Source organism: Coregonus clupeaformis, chromosome 33, assembly GCF_020615455.1.
Source record: "Coregonus clupeaformis isolate EN_2021a chromosome 33, ASM2061545v1, whole genome shotgun sequence".
In the NCBI taxonomy this organism is placed as follows: Eukaryota; Metazoa; Chordata; class Actinopteri; order Salmoniformes; family Salmonidae; genus Coregonus; species Coregonus clupeaformis.
The window spans coordinates 15,592,465-15,614,191 of NC_059224.1; the positions used below are offsets into that span (position 1 = coordinate 15,592,465).

General features: G+C 43.1%; 1 protein-coding gene across 10 annotated transcripts in view; it reads right to left on the bottom strand.

Annotated features, from left to right (window-relative positions):
• Positions 1-21,727, bottom strand: part of LOC121548866 (protein enabled homolog) — a 140,632-nt gene that overhangs the window by 102,406 nt on the left and 16,499 nt on the right. Inside the window, exon 1 of one of the 10 annotated variants that reach the window (XM_045210148.1) lies at positions 2,785-3,001. The exons of 1 other annotated variant lie outside the window; for it this stretch is intronic. In XM_045210148.1, the coding sequence (XP_045066083.1) occupies positions 2,785-2,798 (14 nt within the window). In that variant the 5' untranslated portion in view covers positions 2,799-3,001. Of the gene's footprint in view, positions 1-2,784; positions 3,002-21,727 lie in introns of those variants that run through there. 8 more of the 10 variants (XM_045210150.1, XM_045210152.1, XM_045210153.1 and 5 more) reach the window with 8 other exon arrangements.

A 21,727-nucleotide genomic window follows, 5' to 3' on the forward strand; every position in this document is an offset into this window, starting at 1 on the left:
CAAATGAATTCATAACATTTTTGACATGCGTTTTTCTGGATTTTTCTTTTGTTATTCTGTCTCTCACTGTTCAAATACACCTACCATTAAAATTAGACTGATAATTTCTTTGTCAGTGGGCAAACGTACAAAATCAGCAGGGGATCAAATACTTTTTTCACTCACTGTATATACTAGGCGGTGTCAGAGGAAGGCCCAAAAAACTGTCAAAGACTCCAGTCACCCACGTCATAGACTGTTCTCTTTGCTACCGGTACCGGAGCGCCAAGTCTAGGACCAAAAGGCTCCTTAACATCTTCTACCCCCAAGCCATAAGACTGCTAAACAATTAATCAAATGCCCACCCGGACTATTTACATTGACACCCCGCCCACCCCCTCCATTTGTTTTTACACTGCTACTACTTGCTGTTTATTATCTATGCATAGTCCCTTTACCCCAAATGTACAAATGACCTCGACTAACCTGTACCCCCGCACATTGACTCGGTACCGGTACCCCCTGTATATAGCCTCGTTATTGTTATTTTATTGTGTTACTTTTTACCTTAGTTTATTAATTTAATATTTTCTTAACTCTTTCTTGAACTGCATTGTTGGTTAAGGGCTTGTAAGTAAGCATTTCACGTTAAGGTTGTATTTGACGCATGTGACAAATAACATTTAATTTGATTTGATGTCATTGTTGCTGGGTGCTGTTGTCATGACCCAGAGACTGCTTTGAAACAGGTGACTGTGGGAAAAAGCCCCAAACTTCTCACTAGGGTGTGGCCATGAAGAGATAAACAATTATAGAGATGCAAGAAGAAAAACAACCATGCCGAACAAGTTTATAACCAACTCAACCAGGAATAAAACACCCAATAAAAACATGTATTGAGAAAACGGCTCAACCAGTCACCCAAAAACTAGAAGTTGACTGCTAAACCTGTCACACCGGTTCCATAAATCTATGGCGATCTATATGCTGACGCTTGATGAAACGGCCCTACCACCCTAACTCCATCTGTTCATGCCATAACATATGGCAACGTGTCCAATTTACTGTAGCTGTATCTCCTCAGAGGCACCGGGGAGGAGAGAAGGGCTCTCTAAAGTGCAGCTGGTTAGGAAAATGACCATCCGGTGAGAGAGAAAAAACACACAGGAACAGCAATTAAGTCAAATTGATTCCACAAACCCGGGGGACGCTACAGCCACACTTCAGCAGCTGATAAACTTGTTTTGTAGAACAGCACAGCACACAATGAAAGATACTATACACATTACACCAAGTCCCATTGTCCTGTACACTAATGTAAAACACTTACATATAGAACACATGGCTGAACATACAGTACATATACATCAGTGGAGGCTCATCAGAGGAGCAAGAGGAGGACCATCCTCAATGAATATCATAAAAATGTAAATAGTGAAACGTAAAAAAAAGTTATCCTTTTTAGATAAAACTATACAAGATATATTCACATCACCAAATAATTGATTAAAACACACTGTTTTGCAATGAAGGTCTACAGTAGCCACAACAGAACTCTGTAGGGTAGCACCATGGTGTAGCCGGACGACAGCTAGTTTCCGTCCACTTCACTTTCACTTACTTAGCTAGCCAATGCAGCTAGCTAGTTTGGCCTACTCAAACACACAGCTCAAACAGAGAGGGATGCTATGTTACCTAACTGGCTACGGCTATCCACAAGCGAAGGGAAAAGGTGAGAGGAAGAAAGAGTGTACATGTGAGAAGGAGTGTGCGAGGCGGTATTGAATGTGTCACTGTATGTCACCTTGATTACTCATTTTTCTCGACCTGTGCACCTACGTTGTAAACGTTCATTCGTAGGCTAGGTTGTAGCAATCTCACAAAGGATATATGGATATTTTTAGTATCATGTAGTAGCCTAAACCTATTGATGTTATATTGAACTGGGTGAATGGAATATGAATGACAGTCATCCAACATGCTGTACTAGAAATAAGGCCTTGCTAAATAAAATAAATTGTCCTCCTCATCTTAAAACGTCAACGACCGCCACTGACATACATACATATTTAAAGTACACTACCGGTCAAAAGTGTGTGCAAAGCTGTCATCAAGGCAAAGGGTGGCTACTTGAAGAATCTTAAATATATAATATATTTTGATTTGTTTAACACTTTTTTGGGTTACTACATGATTCCATTTGTGTTATTTCATAGTTTTGATGTCTTCACTATTATTCTACAATGTAGAAAATAGTAAAAATTAAAGAAAAACCCTTGAATGAGTAGGTGTTCGAAAACCTTTGACCAGTAGGGTATGACTTAGCTAAAAGGCTTTTTATGAACTTGTACTGAGTGTGCATCAATAAATATAGACCCACAGCAGCAAGCAGCTGAATGCTCCAGTCACTTAATCACAGGAGAAATACTATCCTCTAACTGGACATTAACTATATCTGAATGGATTCTAAGAGGACATGGTCTATTAATATTAGGCGTTCTGCTGGTAGAAAGAAACCCCTATTAGACTAGGCTCTATTAATGAATCAGTACTGGGATGGAGAGTAGAGAGGCTCATCGGACAGCAGCTAAAGCTATTAAATCAGCACAGACAGACTCTGCTCTAATCCAAACTGGGAATAACGTAGTCACTGACTGGGTCAACTCTTCAGCCATCTTAAAACAGAGACATTCGGAGGAAGAGGACTCAAAGAAAACAGTTTGCTAACATAACACAATTAAAAACCCAATACGTTCCCTTCCCACTCTTCCCCTGCTCGACAGAATCGCCACAGTAAGGACTTACGAGTCACGTGTCATGTTGGCGGTGGAGGCAGCAACAGGTGTATCCAGAACCAACAACTGAGAAACGTCTGTCTGAGGGTCTGCCTTCGTCTGTGTCCTGCGAGGTCCAGAGAGAGGTGTCCAAAGAGCTGCCCGACAGCACAGTGAGGCGACTGTGTAGACTAGAAGCTCCAACAGGCCTGCTGCCACTATGACCCCTCCTCCTCCAGGGGGCTAAATCGGGCGGTCAGGCAGCCCCCCCCAAAGAATGAATCCCTCACCCCAGGAATAAACATGCTGACTGAAAGGCGTCATGGGGTGGTTTTATTCCAGGGCTTTTCTGAGAGCGAGCACCCCACCCCCTCTCATCTCACCTCTCTGGTCTCCTCCCTGGCTCCAAACCCAGTCCTACCCACTGCCCAACAACCCCTTAGTGCTCACTGTACAGCACTCTGATAAGTTGGTCCGGTGAGCAAGGGGGACATTTTAGATATGACTGAGGGACAAGCTAATGTATATTTGTCTGTAAAGCTGTATCATGGTAGAGTATCAGTTTGGCCATACAGTATCGCCCAACACAATCCAAGCCTCTAGTTAAATCAATGGAACCATGTGATATAAATGATAGACCCTTGACTTCCCAGAGAGATATGATATAGGCCTAATCATACAGCGTGTGAAGCACTGCATCGTCATATTGATTCATCAGACTCTTTTCCATCAATCTGTGATTCAGTGAATGAGAGAATGAAGAGAATGAAAAGTCAACCTAATTCAAATAGGAAATGTGGGTCAAGACTGTAGTGTGGAATATGTCAAAGTCACAGGTTCTTTCCCAGGCCGCAAGGACTAGGTGGAGTTCACAGTAACACTGGGGTCCTAAATCAGCACCCAAATAGAATCCACATACTCACTGAACCCTCAGCAGAGCAGGCAACTGGCCCTCCATCCAAAACCTTCACAACTATTCTGAGAGGATCAATTAATACTATCTGTCATTTGCTGACCCTGATAGACCGCAGGAGCTGGAGAGATTGTGGTGTACTTGCCGGAGTAGGATGAAGTTGCCGATAGACAGTGATCTAAGGGTAGACTGAGTCCATCCGTACCCCACTCCCCAACTTCTAACCCAAGCGCCCTTGCCCTCCCTCTGTGACTTTCTCCTGTATCCATGGGGAAGATGGCACCACCATGAGTGTGTACTGAAGAGAACGAGAGGAGGAGGAGAAACTGGCAACTGTGACCGAAACAAAAACCCACCACCACAATAAACAAGTCACTGTCTTAACACAGCGATCAAATATATCACCTCTTTATAAAAAGAGCTCTTTCCCGCTCCCTCCCCAGTTCACATTTTATCCTTATGGTCCATTGATCCTGTTTCTATGGTGACGTGGCCCTTTCATTCCAGCGCTGGGAAATGGGCCAGTGGATTTTCAGGATTAGGGAGACAGAGGAGTGAAACCTTCATTCTGCCTCACAGACTCATTATATGTGTGTGTCCCTATTTTGTCCTGGGTTAAAAATATCCTGCTCTGCTAAAAACACCGAGCAAAGACCCGGTTCAGCCCAGGTCAGTAGTCTGGTGGGTTGGTACTAAACACGGCTCATTGTAAGCCAAGTCTCCTAGCCTAGCGGAGGCAGGGCACAGGGCCTTGCATATCACCAGGATGACATAAAAAAAAGTATAAATACATTTGGGGTTGGAACCAGTTCAGGGAACAGAACCAAAAACCAGAAAAGAACGAAATTTTTCAAGGAACAGAAACGGGAATGAAAGTGATATATAGTGTTCCGGAACAGAACTATTATTACTTTTTTTTCTAGTTCCCCCCAGAAAACGCAACAAAGCGCCCATGTAAAGCCCTTACTCTGTCACCAGTGTCTGCCTGCAAGCTGAACATCTTTGCCAGTGTGTGGGCGCGCATGTTTAGGCTACCTGCCACTCCCCCCTCCGAAGCATAGGCTACTGTACTGACGTTACAAGCATAATTCAGAAGATAGGGAGATAGATTTTTTTATTGGCTAGAGAAGAATGGATTAACTTTTTCAATGCTAGTTAAGGATACTATAGGCCTAGTTATCATGTTTCACATTGGATTTATTAACTACAAAAAGGTAAGACGTGTTTTTAATTCTGGTGCCACTCTGCACACCAAGCTTGTTAGCTAGCTAATTCAAGCTTGTTAGCTAGCTAGCACAAAGGACATTCGAAGTTCCTCCATAGAAGTTCCTCCTAGGTATAATTCTGTGGACCTAATTCAGATAATGAATGTCATAAGATGCCCAGCCTTCAAGCCTCCTCCTCAACCCTCTCTCGCTCTCTTCCAACCTGCAAAATTTCAGTTGCATCATGCGCCATAGGCTACACTTGTCTGTCCATCACACATGTAAACAACTAGCTTGCCTGCTCTATCTGCACTGATTGGAGGAGTAATTTAAAGAGCTAATATAAAAAATAAAATAAAAATAATAAAACAAAAGTGGTTCTGTTCAGAACGAAACAATTGGAAAATAATTTAGGTTCCAAACCCTGTTAAAAATGCAGCGGTGAGCGGAGCTGCATCTGAGATGGCGGAGAGGAAATTGTCCATGGAGGGAATCACAGTGGTGTCTTAATCTGCACATAAATCAGAGGCCTGCTGAGCTAGCTGGGTGGCTGGGGAGAAGCTTGTCTTATTTGTTAGCAACCAGCCGTTGCTACAATAACCTTGAAACCGGTAGAAGCAGCCTTGTGTAGTCTTCTGTAGTCTGTGGTTGTAAATATTCACTGATGCACAGCAGAGAGCTGTGGGGAGTCTGGGGACACTCATGGAGTTGTGCATCTGCATACTATTACTAACAATGAGCTTGAAGTCAGGCACTATCTTAGTACTATGAGTAGAGCCCGACCAATGTAATTTAATGAGATAAATGTTGTTGTTTTTTACTTGATTTCACAGGTTAAAAAAGGAACAGAATAGAACAATATAAACCAGAACTTTTTTGGGTCTGTGTAACTAACTGCCAAAGAGCTTTTTGTTCTGAGCAGTAAAGAGCTGAGTGATGAGGGCTGGTCCTGGGTTGTTCCTCTATGGCCTTCACAGCACTGATCTCTGTGGCCCAAACACAGCCACTGCTTTCATTTCAGACTCACGTCTGCTTGGGAATGCAGCAGAGACTGTTAGTGTCTGTCTAAAGCTGAGGGGACTGGGTTGAGAGACTATCTTAGTGTGAGAGATGTAGAGGTAAAACCAGCACAGGGACATTTTCTCTTGAACTACAACACAGGCATCTCAGAGATTTTGAAGACACCATGCTGTTGTGAAATTGCACCCAACAAGCATATCAAATGCATCTGATGAGGGACTAAATCGCAACAGCGATTACTTCTCTACATTTCCCCTGATCGATAGAAGACTTACATGATGGGATAGCTAGCCATCTTAAGACGAATGCACTAACTGTAAGTCGCTCTAGATAAGAGTGTCTGCTAAATGAATCAAATGTAAAAACGGATAGGTGGGAAGATCTGCTGGGTCTTTACCCTTGCATCAGACGGGCACCGCCAGGAGCACCCCTGGGACACTCAGCCTAGTTGATAAATGCTCCTTTGAGGCCCCCTGAGTGACAGGTCAACAGAAGCAGCAGTCTGCCTTGTGGGTTCTATCAGTCAGCCTATCAGCAGACTTCCCTGCCTGGTCACAAGCTGGATCTGGCCCACTGCAATGCTGAGACCATAATCCCTAAATCTTTTAATATCATGTTGAAAATGCTCTGCCGTATGGACAGAGATAAAGTTTCACAGCAATGGTGAGGTTGGACTCTGGGGTTGGGCTGAATCTGACAACCCTAGAACACGTAGCACTCATACACAGGACAAACCTCAAGGCCTATGCTACTGTAGTCAACTATTATCAGGCCATGACTTGACTTATCCCAGTAACCGCCAAAGACACCTAACAGAGAAAAGAGGCAGAAGCAAAGCTTGATACATTGCTTACAGTATATGGGTAATATGCAGAGTCAGTGAAATAAGCAAAGTCAACATACCTAAACAAAAAATATCTATCACACACAGTACCAGTCAATAGTTTGGACAAACCTACTCAAAGGTTTAACTTTATTTGTACTATTTTCTACATTGTAGAATAATAGTGAAGACATCAAAACTATGAAATAACATGTATGGAATCATGTAGTAACCAAAAAAGTGTTAAACAAATCAAAATATATTTTAGATTCTTCAAAGTAGCCACCTTTGCCTTGATGATGGATTTGCCCACTCTTGGCATTCTCTCAACCAGCTTCACCTGGAATGCTTTTCCAACAGTCTTGAAGGAGTTCACACATATGCTGAGCACTTGTTGGCTGCTTTTCCTTCACTCTGCGGTCCGACTCATCCCAAACCATCTCAATTGGGTTGAGGTCAGGTGATAGTGGAGGCCAGATCATCTGATGCAGCACTCCGTCACTCTCCTTCTTGGTAAAATAGAGCTTACACAGCCTGGAGGTGTGTTGGGTCATTGTCCTGTTGAAAAACAAATGATAGTCCCACTAAGCGCAAACCAGATGGGATGGGGTTTCGCTGCAGAATGCTGTGGTAGCCATGCTGGTTAAGTGTGCCTTGAATTCTAAATAAATCACAGACAGTGTCACCAGCAAAGCACCCCCACACCATCACATCTCCTCCTCCATGCTTCACGGTGGGAACCACACATGCGGAGATCATCCGTTCACCTACTCTGCATCTCACAAAGACACAGCGGCTGGAACCAAAATCTCAAATTTGGACTCCAGACAAAAAGGACAGATTTCCACCAGTCTAATGTCCATTGCTCTTGTTTCTTGGCCCAAGCAAGTCTCTTCTTCTTATTGGTGTCCTTTAGTAAGGGTTTCTTTGCAGCAATTCGACCATGAAGGCCTGATTCACGCAGTCTCCTCTGAACAGTTGATGTTGAGATGTGTCTGTTACTTGAGGTAACTCTGGGTCTTCCATTCCTGTGGCGGTCCTCATGAGAGCCAGTTTCATCATAGCGCTTGATGGTTTTTGCGACTGCACTTGAAGAAACGTTCAAAGTTCTTGAAATTCTCCGGATTGACTGACCATCATGGTGGACTTTTGTTTCTCTTTGCTTATTTGAGCTGTTCTTGCCATAATATGGACTTGGTATTTTACCAAATAGGGCTATCTTCTGTATACCACCCCTACCTTGTCACAACACAACTGATTGCCTCAAACGCATTAAAGAAGGAAAGAAATTCCACAAATTAACTTTTAACAAGGCACACCTGTTAATTGAAATGCATTCCAGGTGACTACCTCATTAAGCTGGTTGAGAGAATGCCAAGAGTGTGCAAAGCTGTCATCAAGGCAAAGGGTGGCTATTTGAAGAACCTCAAATATAAAATATATTTTGATTTGTTTTAACACTTTTTTGGTTACTACATGATTCCAGATGTGTTATTTCATAGTTTTGAGGTCTTCACTATTATTCTACAATGTAGAAAATAGTAAAAAAAGAAAAGAAAAACCCTGGAATGAGTAGGTGTGTCCAAACTTTTGACTGGTACTGTATATTGATTGAGGAATTGACCTTAAAAACATCCACTTAGCAAATTGACTAATTTGGTGAACTCATTTGGTTTATGAGCGGTTGGTCTGATAATTGATAACATCATTGCTCAGTGCTACCCACCAATGTGGATCTACAGCAGTGGATGCTGCTGAGGGGAGGACGACACAAAATAATGTCTGGAATGGAGCTAATGGAATGGCAAACACACGGAAACCATGGAAACCATGTGTTTGATACCATTCCACCCGATTCTGATCCAGCCATTACCACGAGCCTGTTCTTTCCAATTAAGGTGCCACCAACTTCCTGTGATCTACAGTATACTAAAACAAGTTAGGGCTGTACTTTTATTCGACTCAATACCAGCTATAGAGCACAAACATATATTGGTGGGAGGAAGCCATGAATCTCAGTGAGATATAAACTGTCACTCCCACAAACAGAGCCCCTACATGAGTGGAATTCCACAGTCAGCATAAAGCCAGTTCCAGAGTGCTAAACAAAACAATAAATCTGCTTCTTATTAAAATAACAAAGACTGGTCAGGAGGTAAACGGAAACCTTCACAGAATAAATCTGTCCGCTTGTTTGGGATAAGAGGAGTTTACACATTGCGACCTCTGAAGTTGATACGGGCAGAATTCTGCAATGCAAATTTAACGAGACAACCGCTTGCTGTGCTTATCATCAAAGTAGTGTAAATTCAGACTTTCCTGTATGCAAAGTGGATGTGAGGAAATGGGACATAAAAGATCCTAACATCTGATCTGTCAGTATCACTGCTAGAACTTTATCTATGATGAGCACTACAGTACCAACATAAAGAGTTAACAGAACGATTAACAACTAAAAAGTTATTGAATAAGTATAATGCATTCCTCTCTCGTCCAGGTTAAGGAGGGGTGTTTTACTCCCTGGGATGTTATTCTAATCCTCTCTCTGAGGTAATTTAGCCTACGAGGTGAGACGGAGTCTCTGTGGTACCAAACATGGCAATCATAACCTGATGACTCACACTCCCTGTTAAGCTGCCTGTGCTCTGGTCCTCTCATCCACATAACCAAATACTGTAACTCTGCACCAAGGTGTGTGTGTGTGTGTATTCATGTATGTGCGCTTCTCTGCATATTAGGCGTCCATTAAATCAGTGGAATAGAGAGACAGAGGCCTCTGTCGTCCTCCACACCGTTACACCCCATTATTCCCATGAGCCTCTTTCCACAGCGGATCACTCAACAAGAGGAATGTCTCCACTGCACTCCTTCCACCTCATCATCAGAACTGCAACAGTCAGTCAGGGAGGCCCAGGCTGGAAAATGTAGAGAAGCAGGCAACACAATACCTTCACCACAGTGCTGGCAAAATGAAAAGCCTTCGAGCTAGGAGATGCACAGGAGAGCTATGCTGCTCTAAACGCAAATTACATTTTGACACCACTCTGGTATGAAGCCCAGTATTTAATTCAGCTCTTGATGGAAAAGCATCTGTAGCTAGCTATCACCTCCAGTCCCAGTCTGGTCCTGAGAAGCATCCAAATGCTGGAGTGTTATAGAATGGTTTCGGCAGGTAGCATGGAATGTGTACTGACTCCAACACTGAATATCGCTGGAATCCATACTGAAACAGAGCAATATTCACTTTGGAGTCCAGGCTATTTGGCTGGGGCTTAACAGCTCAAGAGTCCAGACTATTAAGGGAGGGTCAGGGATCAAGGTTTCACGAGGCTCTCTGTCAAACATCCATCTCTGTAAAGCCTTGTAGACAGGAGGAAGAACAGAGTTAGCCTGGAAAAACACATCAGTCTCTGGCCTGAGGAGAAACTGTGCCGACAGTGCTGATTTCTGCAGTGCTGTTTATAGCCCAAACAGACTGTGTGATAGGAGGGGGAGTGGTGTCATGACCTGCCACTTTTGACTCTTCTGACAATTGAGTGAAGAGTGGTTACTCAAGATTACTGCGGAGAGTGAGTGAATTGATTATGCAAACTTCTAGACATAGATTTACGAAACAGGAGCAGGGGCTGGTGTGGGCCCGGGCTGTATGACCTTTGGGTGACCTGGTGGCAGTAATGGTGCTGACACAGAGGGAGAGAGACAGGGAGGCAGCAGTAGCAGTCCCCAGGGAGACATCAGCAGTGGTGTGGTCAGCTAGTCTCCAACTGGCCTAGGGAATCTTCTAATGCACATGGATGCTGAGACGAAGTGCTTCCATGTACACCAACATCATCTATTGGGAGACTGTGCTGCTCTGAATGTGGCTTGTTGACATTTGTATATAAAAGATCTCCAGATCTCAGTTCTACAACAACTCTCACAAATTTTACAGACCGTACCAATACTTTTTGGAACATCTTTATCTCATGAATGACCCACACATCATAACAGAAGACAAGAAGACATCTTTATCTCAATGATGTACCTAGATACAGCATCACTCTGGACATGTACTGGGTGGGTAACCTATATTGTACTTTGTTTTGTTGACTTCAGACATGCCTCAAGAAGTGGAGAGTCACACTTTCATTTGGCTATGCCTTAGAGATGTGAATGTGTTTTGAGATTGACTAAAGACTAACTCTAAAGCTTTTAAAGCCACTAAACCCCATGCCTAAGGTTTGCCAAACTTGAGCCTTAGAATCCTCCCGTAGACCAGAAGATTGCCAAGGCTACAGCTGAACAAGTCCACAGCTGAACAAGTCCACCAGAGAAGAAGATTCCTCCGAGCAATACGAATCAGAGAAGTGACATGCATACTAACATGGGTCTGTTCTTCTCACTACATCTTCCGGGAGCAATAACCATTCCTTCTTCCGGGAGCAATAAGCATCCCTCTGCACTAGGAAGAGAACCGAAGGGAATGAGTCAAATAATCTAATACAAAGCCAAGATGACTTATGAAATGTCCAGGGTCAGCAGTTTCACTGTGTAAGAATGCTTCTAGGGGTGCCGTGCTGGCAATGAAGCTTAAGAACACAACAAGATCAGCAAGAGAAACATCAGGCTCTCTTCCAAATGACATTTCTGCATGTGTTGATGATACCACCACCCCCTTTCCTCCTCTCCTTGCACATCCCATTGCATTGCCTTTTTTTAAGCTTTGCTTTGAGCTTGGCTGTTGGGTAAGATGCTCTTTTGTGTAGGGTAGAATTACCATGCAAGACTAGAGAAAAGCAGGACAGGGAGAAGAGGGGGGGATTCTTTACATTTTCACAGAGGCTGGTTGTGTGCCATGAGAACCATCTGAATGCCTTTTCAGCAGGCGGCCAGCGGGAAGAGTGAGAGAGGGGAGGAAGAGAGAAGGAGACGAAGGAGCAGGAGAAGGGGAGGAAGAGAGAAGGAGAGAAGGAGCAGGAGAGGAAGAGGGAGGGGGCTGTGTGTTAATATTCTGACTGAGCTACTGAGCTCAGAGACTCTCTCAGGCCTGCTGTCAACATCGCTGAGGAGAGGGGAAGAGGTGATGTGGTGTGTGTTTTGGAGAGGGCACTTCAGAGCTGACCTACATGGCAGATACATTTGCTTGTGGTAGTAGGAGAGATTACGTACTGCATGCAATACGAATCCTCCCAAGACATCCCATAATCACACTACATCAGCATCAACCTGAACTCTTAGTGAAAAGCTTAGTGTTTAACAGGTTGATGAACGTCAGAGTGGCCATGGAAGAGTGCCTTCAGGTCTTTGTATTGAAAGAGCACCGGTTGTTGTGGGCGTGAGAGATGGAGGGAGGGAGGGAATGGGGGAGAGCAATAGCCAGGGAACAGCTGACATGTATGGTGAGGTGAGAATTATGCTAACCTGTCAGAGTCAGAGCAACTTAGTTTGGACCTGATAAACTGTGCTGCTCGTGATACACTGTTACCGACTTCACTCAAGGCACTTAGATTACATTATTAAGGCTGCTTAACAACCATAATCTAATGTTTTATAGTACAAATAAAAAAGTACAAAAAGTTGAAACTTTGTGAGAGAATCCAAAATTGGGACCACACTTCAGTACTTCTGGGTGTTAAGAAATTAGGGAAAAGTATTTGTTGCAGGGTAACAGCTTGACCATGCTGCAGTGTGAGAATGTGAGCAGCAGAACCCAGTGCTGACACCAATTAGTCCAGTAATTTCCCTTCTTCCCTAAGCCTCCTAACATCAGAGACTGGAAACACCCTCAACTAACCCTGATTAAACACAATTTACAGCTCAAAAAGCATTAAGAGTTCTGACAGATATGGTCACCATTGGGTATTTTCAAATACATTTAATGGACCAGTTATAGTTCATTAACAGATAAGTATTAATGTTGCACTATGCAGAAATCTCTCCACCATTTCCTGGTGGCTAAAACTAATAGAACGCCTAATTTCAGTTTATGTGACAAACTAAGCTAGTACATTGTAGAGAATCATTGTACCATTTAAACCACTGTGAAATATATTTTCTATAACCAAAAATATTGTTGTTTCAGCTGTTTGAAGCTGGTGTACAAAACCAAAAGTAAAAGACGCAAAAACAAAACTTAAGAACAGGAAGCATAGAAATAGCGCACATAGAACATATCTACCGCTTCTTAGACTTGCTTTCAAGTAGAATGATAGATCTATAACTCACATTTCTATGTGAATTTCGTCAGGTTGCCCAAAAAGCTACATATTGCCACTTTCATGAGAACTTTTTCTTTAAAAAATGTAAAACTGGATTATCAAGATCTGGTCCCAGGGTGAGTCTTAGCAGCTCCTACAGTCACCCCACCCCCGAAACAAAACACATTTCACACACACACACCTGGCAAGAACAAGGGCACTACTGTTACCGAGATGTCAGGTGTGTTCTCTTACAGTCCCACTGACTATGTTTAGCTCCCGTGGGTCTCCCTACCCTACTACTACAGAAAGAGGTTGGAAATCTTGCCTCTGGGCACCAGGCAACATGACCCCCAGTCTGGAGAGAAAACACAGCAGGGAGGTGGAAAGGGAAAAGTAGCCACAGGACAGCTGCTCTTACCAGGAACAGATGGGCAGACATAGGAGCCACCTGTTCAGAAACACTGCCCAGCATGGACTGCCCAATGCTCTGGCCTCAACTAGCCACATGGCTCCCAGCACAACCAAGGCTTCCTGGGGGTTTCAAAGACCAGAGGAGAGGAGAGCACAGGGGGATATAGAGGGATGGGGTTGGCATGCAAAAACAGTGGCGCGAGCGAGCGAGAGAGAGAGGAGAGAAAAGAGAGAGAGTGTGAGGAGGGAGTTGAAAAAGGAGGGAGAGAGAGAAGCGCGAGAGCAAGCGAGAGAGAAAGAGAGATAATACATGACAGAGACAGACACATCCTCATTCTGTAATCATGCAGAAATGACATGGCAGATGACACTGCTCTGGCAGTCCATCACGTCTGTCGGAGGTGATTTACTGGGGAGAAAAACACCTCCCTGGTCAAAATGAGTTAATTCAGTCCATCAGACTCAAGCACCAAAGACCAGCACTGTGATAAATCAACAGCCAGTGGAAGGCGCCTGCCTATCATTGCATGCCTCAGTAGTGGCTACATCCTGCCCAGGCTGCTGCCTGGCCTGCCACTTAAGCAGGCGGGTGGCAGCACCAAACACCCCCTCTTAAGCCCTTCCATTTTTCACTAGTGACATCTGCTGCCTCCAGGCAGGCAGACAGGCCCATCCCTGGCTCATGTATGATACAGATACACACAGAGAGACCAAGACACCCATTATCCATCAGGACAGTATTGTACGCTCCCACGGGTGTCCCTGGGTTCTCACAGCTAACTGATGTGCGCCGACATACACACGATAAAGGTCATTGAGATGACGGCCGACCACAGAAGGCACTGCAGTCTGGGCTGTTGGGCTCTGATGGAGATATGGTGTGAATTCATTTGTTACAGAACATGCCATGCAGCCCTTTGTATTGGGACATCATTAGCCAACTGTGTTTAACTGGAGGAATTGAAGAAGAATTTAACTGGGGACATTCATTGCAAAGTAGACGACCGCACAAGGAATTAAACTGCCATGTGTCAAGAGTTGGCTGCAAGCTTTGCTTCTAGACAATTTATTTACATTTTTAGTCATTTTAGCAGACGCTCTTATCCAGAGCGACTTACAGTTAGTGAGTGCATACATTTTTCATACTGGCCCCCCGTGGGAAACGAACCCACAACCCTGGCATTGCAAGCGCCATGCTCCACCAACTGAGCTACAGGGGACTACAGATTTAACTATAATCCTCTTCATCTTTCTCAGTTGCTTCTTATGACCTGTTACATAACAGAAGACCACAAAATACACACTTCTAATGTACACAGACACACACCCAGAGAACTAATAAACCCATGGTTATTGTAAGAGAAAGGGCACTTTAATAGCGTATCATTGGATGGATGTCTTGGTTCAACGGAGCTCTTCTCTAACTCTGAAGACAGACCAGGAGAGAAAGGAGTAATCAGCCTAATGTTCACTAGTGGGATTAGTCACTGAGCCAGAACCAGTGCCAGAAAAATAAGTTAAAAACGTAAACCTACACACACACAGATTTACTGTACTAGTGTAAATAACAAAACGATACCAGAGGAAAGCAGAAAACGACAACTGTCAAAGAAAATAGGTCACTAGTCCCACCCACGGCTGTGTGTGTGTGTGTGTGTGTGTGTGTTTAGACTAGCAACAAGTGATTAACCAAATGCTTTTCAGAAGCAGCTGGGTGGCAGACAGTGAGTCAATGGACACAGGCATGAAAAACACAACCTACAGAACAGGCTTTTAAAAGTTTAAATCAGCTCTCTTTTAGATCATGGTTTCTGTAAGAGGATTTTTGAGGGCTTCCTCTCTACTGCGCTGTATGGGCTAGTGCTCACTGCTCAGTGGGAGGCCACTGGGCATATTATCCATCCAAAACGACATTAGGAGCTCAACTATGGAGTGCCGTCAAAGCCAAGTGGAGCCCCAGCTCTAAAACAATCAGTCAGTGAGAAAAGGCTGGATTTAGATTAGCACACAAAGACTGAAATTCATTAGAGGTTCAAATAGCACTGGCTATCACAGAGTCACAGAGGGAGAGCCCATAAATATAAAAAAACATCTCCCTTCACTTTTCTTTGTGAGCGCTTCAATTGCAGATAGAATTTCAAGTGCTCCTTTCTGTGGTCTAACTCTACTCAATGAATGCCGTTCCAGAACAGTTGAGAGGTCAAAAGGATCAACATTCACAGCCCAACAAATGGCAGCACTGCAACAGCCACCCCTGTCTCAGCCTTACCGACTCCTTTCCTACATTCAGACCTCAAAATATTATGCTATTAGACCCATTCCTCTAGGGCGATTCCACGCCAGCGTAGACGGAAAATATTTTTGGTATCTCAGATTGTTCTGGCAATTCTCACATAGAAACTTTATTTGGAGGAAGAATGTTTGACATTTGTATCACAAACAATTTGAGAAAATCATGATGAAAGTGGCCATTTTAAGCACTTTTCAGACCTACACACGCTTCCTATAAGACCCTATGATCCATGAACTGTACATAATACAGACAACATCTTGGTGTCATTACATTTTACATTTTAGTCATTTTAGCAGACGCTCTTATCCAGAGCGACTTACAGGAGCAATTAGGGTTAAGTGCCTTGCTCAAGGGCACAGACAGATTTTTCACCTAGTCGGCTCGAGGATTAGAACCAGCGACCTTTCGGTTACTGGCACAACGCTCTTAACCACTAACCATTACACTACTTATAGTGTGCTCTCAAATATGGATTATGTCTAGATCCTGAAATAATTTTCCGCTATCATTTATTCAACTTTAACAATATGAATATCTAAAAAATAGCATTTTAGATTTTGCTTATTTTTATACATATTGTTTGGAACAATATACTCATCAAACACTTCAAATTTCCAGAGTGGGCTCTCTGGTACTTTTAATGGCATTACCTATTTTATACATAGAAATTGACATTATAGGTCATTAACTAATCACAGCCCTCCTTTAGGATTGCACATTCAGCAAACCACCAGCAGAGCTCCCTTTGTAGCCATCTACCATTCACTGTATTGGTGGCTCTCATAAAATGTATCAGAACTTCAGAAATAGCAGAGAGCCCACTCTGGAAATTGTATGTACTTGTAGAGTATATTGTTCCAAATGAACAAAATCAAGAGTACTTTTGAGATATTCTTATTAATATTTGTAATGTTGAATAAATTAATGTGAATTTGTATTTCAGAATCTAGACATTCTCCAGACGTTAGAGCACACTATAAGGAGTATCGTGGTCTGTATCATGTAGGATTCGCAGATCATAAGGTCTTACAGGAGGCATGTATAGGTCTAAAAAGGGCCTAGAATGGCCACTTGCATATTGATTTTCTCAACAAAAAAATGTGATACAAATGTAAAAAGCATGTCAAACATCCTTCCTCGCAATGAAGTTTGTGAGAATTGCAAGAACAATCTGAGAAACCAAAAATATTTTCTGCATACGCTGGTGTGGAATCGCCCTATAAACAGTGATTTGCGCCTGCCAAAGTATTAATATACAGAACCAACATCGGCTATTGTTTGTCTTAAAACTTTAACGCTTGGGTAATATGTTACACATACCATGGAAAAGGGGTAGAGTATGAGTGGAACGCCTTTGGTCAATAAGATCTTCATCGTGACAGAGAATTTCTATCCATTCTTCGAAATTCTGACCAGTTTTTCTACAGAAAGCTGAATCATACAATGCCAACAGGACAGGTCACAGCCAGACCAGTGGCTTGTCCCCATGAGCGATTTAGAAGGTCAGAGGCTAAAGGGCCAGAGAATCAGGAGTGTAAGCTGCTGTGGGCTAGTAGAAGGTCGTGGGTCACACACTTTCACTGACACACCCTTGTTGTGCAGAGCTTGTCATTCAGCTTTGTGACAACAGTATTGATCATTCATTAAGTTAAGTTATATGCTGGATACTCAGTTATGTACTGGATATAGAAAAAGCTGAACTGATATCTGAATGTAGATCAAAAGATCATGCAATACTGTTAAAACAAAATTAAAATTAATACAATGAGAACTTTGTATTGAACCCGAATGTTTTGAACCCGAAGGTTTTTCACGTTCTGCATGTTGATGTGTTTCACATCTTGCATGTTGAGCGGCAGTATTGTAGTATGGCAGTGTGTTAGGAGTGTGTATTGTAGTGTGTTAGGAGTGTGTATTGTAGTGTGTTGGGAGTGTGTATTGTAGTGTGTTAGGAGTGTGTATTGTAGTGTGTTAGGAGTGTGTATTGTAGTGTGTTAGGAGTGTGTATTGTAGTGTGTTAGGAGTGTGTATTGTAGTGTGTTAGGAGTGTGTATTGTAGTGTGTTAGGAGTGTGTATTGTAGTGTGTTAGGATTGTGTATTGTAGTGTGTTAGGAGTGTGTATTGTAGTGTGTTAGGAGTGTGTATTGTAGTGTGTTAGGAGTGTGTATTGTAGTGTGTTGGTAGGCATGTGTCCCTTTGATTATCCTGACCAGGTTGTGATTAGTGGATCCCTGTGGGGCTTCACATGGCTCTCTCCGACCCCCTCTATTCCCTTGGCTCACTGGGACAGCTGGGTCACTGCAGTAGCAGCAGTGTGTGTTTATTTTGCAGTGGTGGCAACGGTTGCAGAAGTTGGGTGATTGGGGGCGCGGCTGAAACCACTCAGCTAATTTCCTGCCAAGGGAAAATATTGCAGTATGAAAGCTAATTTCCTGCAATTCTATGCATTTTACCATTGCAAATTCGGTGTTCTTAAGGTCAAACAGAACCCCCCCCAGCTAACTCTGCCACCGCTGCTGAAAAGATCCTAGGGGAATAAAAGCTAGTGTCAGATCACACGCTGACACAGAGCCTCTTAGCAGGGCAAGGATTTAATCACATATCTTTGGCCAAAGGACTGAAACATCTTGTCACATTTAAACAGACGCTGGCAGAGGGACGGGAGGTGCAGTGGTGCAGTGTGGATAATGAGATTCCCAGCTGTACAAAGGTCAGGTGAGAGTTCGTTTCAGTCAGACTCCGGTCGAGTGGCTCTCTTCAGAGCTACAGTAGTCAGTATGACAGCGCTGGCTCTGAAACAACATCTATGGAAGTGTTGGCTAAAAGTCTCTTAACAATCCACCATAGAGTAATAATAATATGCCATTTAGCAGACGCTTTTATCCAAAGCGACTTACAGTCATGCGTGCATACATTTTTTTGTGTATGGGTGGTCCCGGGGATCGAACCCACTACCCTGGCGTTACAAGCGCAGTGCTCTACCAGCTGAGCTACAGAGGACCACATATTATGACGTAGTTTAGCTAGGCTAAAATGAGTCTTATTTAACCACAACACATTCGCCAACAACAAACTCTCTCTCCACAATAGGGGCCTGGTTCGTGCTTGGTTTTGATAATGGCTCATTAAAAAGCTCTAGCATTCCCCCCGTGCATAGAGGAGAGGTTCAACTCTGGCGGGGGCCGGAACTGCCTTGGCTGTGGCCCCCCTCCTTTCTCTCCCACTAATTTGTTTGGAGTTTTTCAGGCAGTTCACACTTTGCTAAAGAGAGGCCATTTCAGGAGTGGTGCTTGTAATTCACCAGTTCTCTTTCCCCTAGAAGTTATGTGTTCCTTTTCTCAATTTCAACCCCAGAGCTGAGCGATTGCACAAAGCAGTCACGAAACATGCAGCGTGTCCTCAGTCAGGGGAGTTCATGTGTCAAATTATTCTCTTTCAGAGTTTCCTCCATTGTCACACAAACAAAATAAAGATGTTTGTTCGGGCTAGTTTAATATCTAGGGCATTGTGGAGTTACTAACTTAATGCCATCACATCCAGCATAACCTCTGAATATTTTTACCACCTCTCGCTCTCTTCCTTTGAAGACAAAATTCCTTGCATTTTGTGTTGCCTGGGCAACCCCTTCTATGTGGAAAAATATTCAATGCGCTCAGCATGGAAGTCTGTCTCTGTGTGTGTGGATCTATGCACCATGCTCACTCCATATTCAACAAAAATGTTCCTTTAGGCATGACCATTTTTTATGTCAGCCACAACACTGACAATTCATAAAGACATACAGTACCTTCAGAAAGTATTCATACCCCTTGACTTATTCCACATTTTGATGTGTTACAGCTTGAATTAAAAATGGATTCAATAGATTTGTTCTCTCACCCATCTACCAGAGCGACTTACAGTCAGTAAATGCATACATTATTATTATTATTTTTTAAATCATACTGGCCTCCCATGGTAATCGAACCTACAACCCTGGCGTTGCAAACACCATGCTCTACCAACTGAGCTACATCCCTGCCGGCCATTCCCTCCCCTACCCTGGACAACGCTGGGCCAATTGTGCGCCGCCCCATGGGTCTCCCGGTCGCGGCCAGCTACGACAGAGCCTGGATTCGAACCAGGATCTCTAGTGGCACAGCTAGCACTGCGATGCAGTGCCTTAGACCACTGCGCCACTCGGGAGACCCGAGTTGCAGTCTGTTTTGGAATGGGTGGAAAGTAATAAACTGGTCCTGAATCTCTAAAACTAAGAGCATTGTATTTGGCACAAATAATTTACTAAGTTCTAGACCTCATCTGAATCTGGTAATGAATGGTGTGGCTGTTGAACAAGTTGAGACTAAATTACTTGGTGTTACCTTAGATTGTAAACTGTCATGGTCAAAACATATAGATTCAATGGTTGTAAAGATGGGGAGTGGTCTGTCTGTAATAAAAAGACGCTCTGCTTTTTTGACACCACACTCCACAGAGCAAGTCCTGTCGTCTCTAATTTTATCTTATCTTGATTATTGTCCAGTCATATGGTTGAGTGCTGCAAAGAAAGACCTAGTTAAGCTGCAGCCGGCGCAGAACAGAGCGGCACATCTTGCTCCTCATCGTAATCAGAGAGCTAATATTAATACTATGCATGCCAGTCTCTCTTGGCTAAGAGTTGAGGAAAGACTGACTGCGCCACTTCTTATTTTTATAAGAAACATTAAATGTGTTGGAATTTCCTAATTGTTTGCATAGTCAACTTATACACAGCACTGACACACACACTTACCCCAACAGACATGCCACCAGGGGTCCTTTCACAGTCTCCAGGTCCAGAACAAATTCAAGGAAACATACAGAGTTATACAGAGCCCTGAGTGCATGGAACTCCCTTCCATCTTATTTAGCGCAAGTGAACAGCAAACCTGGTTTCAAAAAACAAATAAAGCAACCCCTCACAGCACAACGCTTCTCCCCAATGTGACCTACTTGTGTGTATGTACTGACATGTGTAACTGATAGATGCACACACACATACATTTAAAAACATGAACATGTAGTGTAGGTCAATTGTAAAGTATTTTGTCTGTAATGTATTTTTTGTTATGTGTCGGACCCAGGTAAAACGAGCTGTCGCCATTGGCGTCGGCTAATGGGGATCCTAATAAATAAAATGTAATACCCCATAATGACAACGTGAAAACATGTTTTTAGACATATTTGCAAATTTATTGAAAATGCAATACAGAAATCTAATTTACATAAGTATTCACACCCAAGTCAACACTTTGTAGAAGCTCTGTCAATTATGTTAGTATTGTGGAGTAACTGCAATGTTGTTGATCCATCCTCAGTTCTACTATCACAGCCATTACATTTTGTAACTGCTTTAAAGTCACCATTGGCCTCATGGTGAAATCCCTGAGCGGTTTCTTTCCTCTCTGGCAACTGAGTTAGGAAGGATGCCTGTACCTTTGTAGTGATTGGGTGTATTGAGACACCATCCAAAGTGTAATTAATAACTTTACCATGCACAAAGGGATATTCAATGGCTGTTTTATTTTACCCATCTACCAATAATAATAATAAGCCATTTAGCAGACGCTTTTATCCAAAGCGACTTACAGTCATGCGTGCATACATTTTTTTGTGTATGGGTGGTCCCGGGGATCGAACCCACTACCTTGGCGTTACAAGCGCCGTGCTCTACCAGCTGAGCTACAGAGGACCACAATAGGTGCCCTTCTTTGCGAGTTATTGGAATATCTCCAATACCTCCCTGGTCTTTGTGGTTGAAATTCACTGCTTGACTCAGGGACCTTACAGATACATTGTATGTATGGGGTACAGAGATGAGCTAGTCATTCAAAAATGATGTTAAACACTATTATTGCACACAGAGTGAGTCCATGCAACTTATTATGTTACTTGTTAAGCAAATTCTTACTCCTGAACTTATTTAGGCTTGCTATAACAAAGGGGTTGAATACTTATTGACTCAAGACATTTCCGGTTTTCATTTATAATTAATTTGTTACATAAGGGGTGTGAATACTTTCTGAAGGCACTGTAAACTGTGAGCAAAGAGAGAGATAGCTACAATAATGCCATTTCCAATGTGTTCCGGGTCTGCATAATCACCTGTGT